Consider the following 2,678-nt stretch of genomic DNA (forward strand, 5'->3'; position numbering starts at 1 on the left):
CTTTCAAAAAAAAAAAAAAAAAGAAAAAAAAAAACCCAAAAGTAAAAAATAAAAAAATAAACCATAACGTCCAGAAGGTGTGGTTGGAGCACACCTATAATCTCAGTATTTGGCAGGCAGAGTCAGCAGGATCACAAGATTGTGTGCCCAGACTGGGCTATGTGAGGATACCCTGGATTCAAACAAATCAAAGCAACACAAAACCAAAAATAGTAACTCCTGCTGGGCATGGTAGAGCACGCCTGTAATCCCAGCACTCGGGAGGCTGAGGCAGGAGGATCCTGTGAGTTGAGATCAGCCTGGGCTACACAATGAGTTCCAGGTCAGTCTCAACTACATAGTGAGAACCTGTCTCAAAAATAAATAAATACATAAATAAATAAATCCTAAAATTAATTCTGCAGAAGGAAAAGAAAGATTTTTTTTTTTTTTTTGAGACAAGGTCTCACTATGCAGTTTAGGCTGGCATCCAATGCTCGGCAAACCTCATGCCTCAGCTTCCCAGGCGCTGGGATTATAGGCATGCACCACCACAGGCAGAGTCAGGTAATTTAAAACCCTTTATAACGATTTGCTTGGAATATTCCAATGAATGTTTATTATTCATGTTGGATATACTCTACGGTAGCAATGCCTTTTTAAAGCCTAAATATCTCAAATTTACAAACCACCAGATATCATCAGATTAAGATTTAAAAAATTTTAGCTGTGGGGCTGGGGATTTACCTCAGTGGCAAAGCACCTGTCTCGAAAGTGCAAGGTCCTGAGTTTGATCCTCAATGCCACGGGGAAAAAAAAATTTAGCCGGGTGTGGTGGTGCTTCCCTGATAATCCTAGCATTTAAGAGGCAGAGGTAGGATTGCTGTTTGAGGCCAGCCTGTGGCACATAGTGAGTTCAAGGCCAGTGACACTATCTCAAACTCCTCCACCCAAAAAGAATACCAAAAAAAAAAAAAAAAAAAAAAAAAAAAAAAAAAAAAAAAGTTAAATCACTTATTTACTTTCTGCTCATGTATCACCACCCCCGAAGAACGCCCGGCACAGGCTGGCCCCAACTCCCAGGTCCACCATACAACTGCTAAATTGTTTCTTCTTACGGACACAGTTAAGCCGCAAAGTTGCAGTTTTTCTGGTTTCATTCAAGTTCTCACAGTGTAAGAATAATACATCTGGAATCTACTTCAAAGCTTTAGCCAGGCAATCAGCTGATGCTCACTGCACACAACAGAAGGGCAGAAAATAGAGAAATGAAGCTTGGCATTGGCGTAAGGCAGGTATCATCACTACCTTGAAACCTAAAATAGGCCAGCGGCAGACGCTGCAGTTAAAAGTATTAAAAATACTTATTGTTCATTACCAACACACACAGAGACGGCTTTCCCCAGACTGCGTTTCTCTTATTCCCGGAATTTTCCTTGTAAAGAGCCTTTTAAAGGGTTCCCAGAACCAATCCGCATCACGCAGTCGCCGCCCGAGTAACTTTTACAAAAGGTCAAAGCGGTGCCTTTCAAGGCTCCAACCCCTATTGGCTTCTCCTGCGTTCACAGTGAACTCGCTCTCACCCACAGAACGTTCCAGAGATCCAGGGACAAGGACCGAACAAAATCGGGTGGAGGTTACAAAAGATTTCCACTTTCTTTACAAAAGCACTTCAACAAACAAACAGAAAAGGCACTTAAGCCGCACTTCACTTACTCCCTGGGCGGTCCCACATGTTGCTCCTCTCTCCCACAGGGCCCTGCGAGGCCTCGCTGCGCCCCAGAACGCGCCCACCTGATTCCCCTTTTCCCCCGCAGACTCCGCCCCCGCAACCCCGCGGCCCGCCGCCGCCGGCAGGAGGTCCATATGGGACACTTTCCCGGTGCCCGGCTCCTCGCGCCGCAGCACCCCAGCCTTCGATGCGCCACCTTCCCCGCTCCCTCTGCTCCAGCTTCACCCCCACGGCCTCCTAAAGCGTCGGGAGCGCGCAGCGTGGGGCCGCAGGCCTGCACGGCCCAGGTGCTGTGTCAGCCTCTCTGCCGGTTCCGCGGCGTGTACGGCCTGGAAAGTCACATGGCGGTGGGACCGGCCGGCGCCTCCACACCCCATCGCACCCCAAGAGCAGGACCGGATTACCAAGTCCACTTTACCTCCACGAAGAGCAACATGTTTTCCTCCGCTCGGCTCGATCGTCCCCGTCAACGCGACCCCAAATGGTTCACAGGCCCGAGCCCCGATCGCTAGGATGAGGACACTCGCCTCGTCCCTCCACCCAGCAGTGGACTCGGCTCCTCCCCCGCCGTCAGCCGCGGCGGCCTGACCCGCCCAGTCCCGCCTCCCTTAAAACAGCAACTGCTTCCGGGTCTGGGGGACAATTACTTCCGGGAGAGGAGGAAGCCCTGGGCGAGCTCAATTTTGACACTCTTTTTCCAGGGGGCAGTATGGAGTGTACCATCCTATGCCAGAAGTGGGAAGAGACGTTCAGGAGGAGATACCATTAGGCACCATGGGGTTGTGTAAAAAATCTTACTGATGCATTTTATCATTTGCCAGACCGGTGGCCACCACAACCCTAATGATTCCGCGGTTTTAATAGTTCCAAATGTAGACCTGGATAAAAGCCAATCGCAGGGCTGGGGATTTAGCTCAGCGGTTCGGTGGCCTGCCTTGCAAGCACAAGAACCCGAGTTCAATCACCG

The 2,678-nt window shown here is 49.6% G+C and overlaps 1 protein-coding gene across 4 annotated transcripts in view; it reads right to left on the minus strand.

Annotated features, from left to right (window-relative positions):
- Larp4 (La ribonucleoprotein 4) overlaps positions 1 to 2,678 on the minus strand; it is a 167,994-nt gene that overhangs the window by 65,573 nt on the left and 99,743 nt on the right. For 2 of the 4 annotated variants that reach the window (XM_010623675.2, XM_010623674.2), the window contains exon 1: positions 2,130 to 2,281. The exons of 1 other annotated variant lie outside the window; for it this stretch is intronic. In XM_010623675.2, coding sequence (XP_010621977.1) covers positions 2,130 to 2,147 — 18 coding nt within the window. In that variant the 5' untranslated portion in view covers positions 2,148 to 2,281. Of the gene's footprint in view, positions 1 to 1,695; positions 1,906 to 2,129; positions 2,282 to 2,678 lie in introns of those variants that run through there. One more of the 4 variants, XM_019207435.2, reaches the window with a different exon arrangement.

This window comes from Fukomys damarensis, unplaced genomic scaffold (assembly GCF_012274545.1).
Source record: "Fukomys damarensis isolate Sample0158 unplaced genomic scaffold, DMR_v1.0_HiC HiC_scaffold_15, whole genome shotgun sequence".
Lineage (NCBI taxonomy): Eukaryota > Metazoa > Chordata > Mammalia > Rodentia > Bathyergidae > Fukomys > Fukomys damarensis.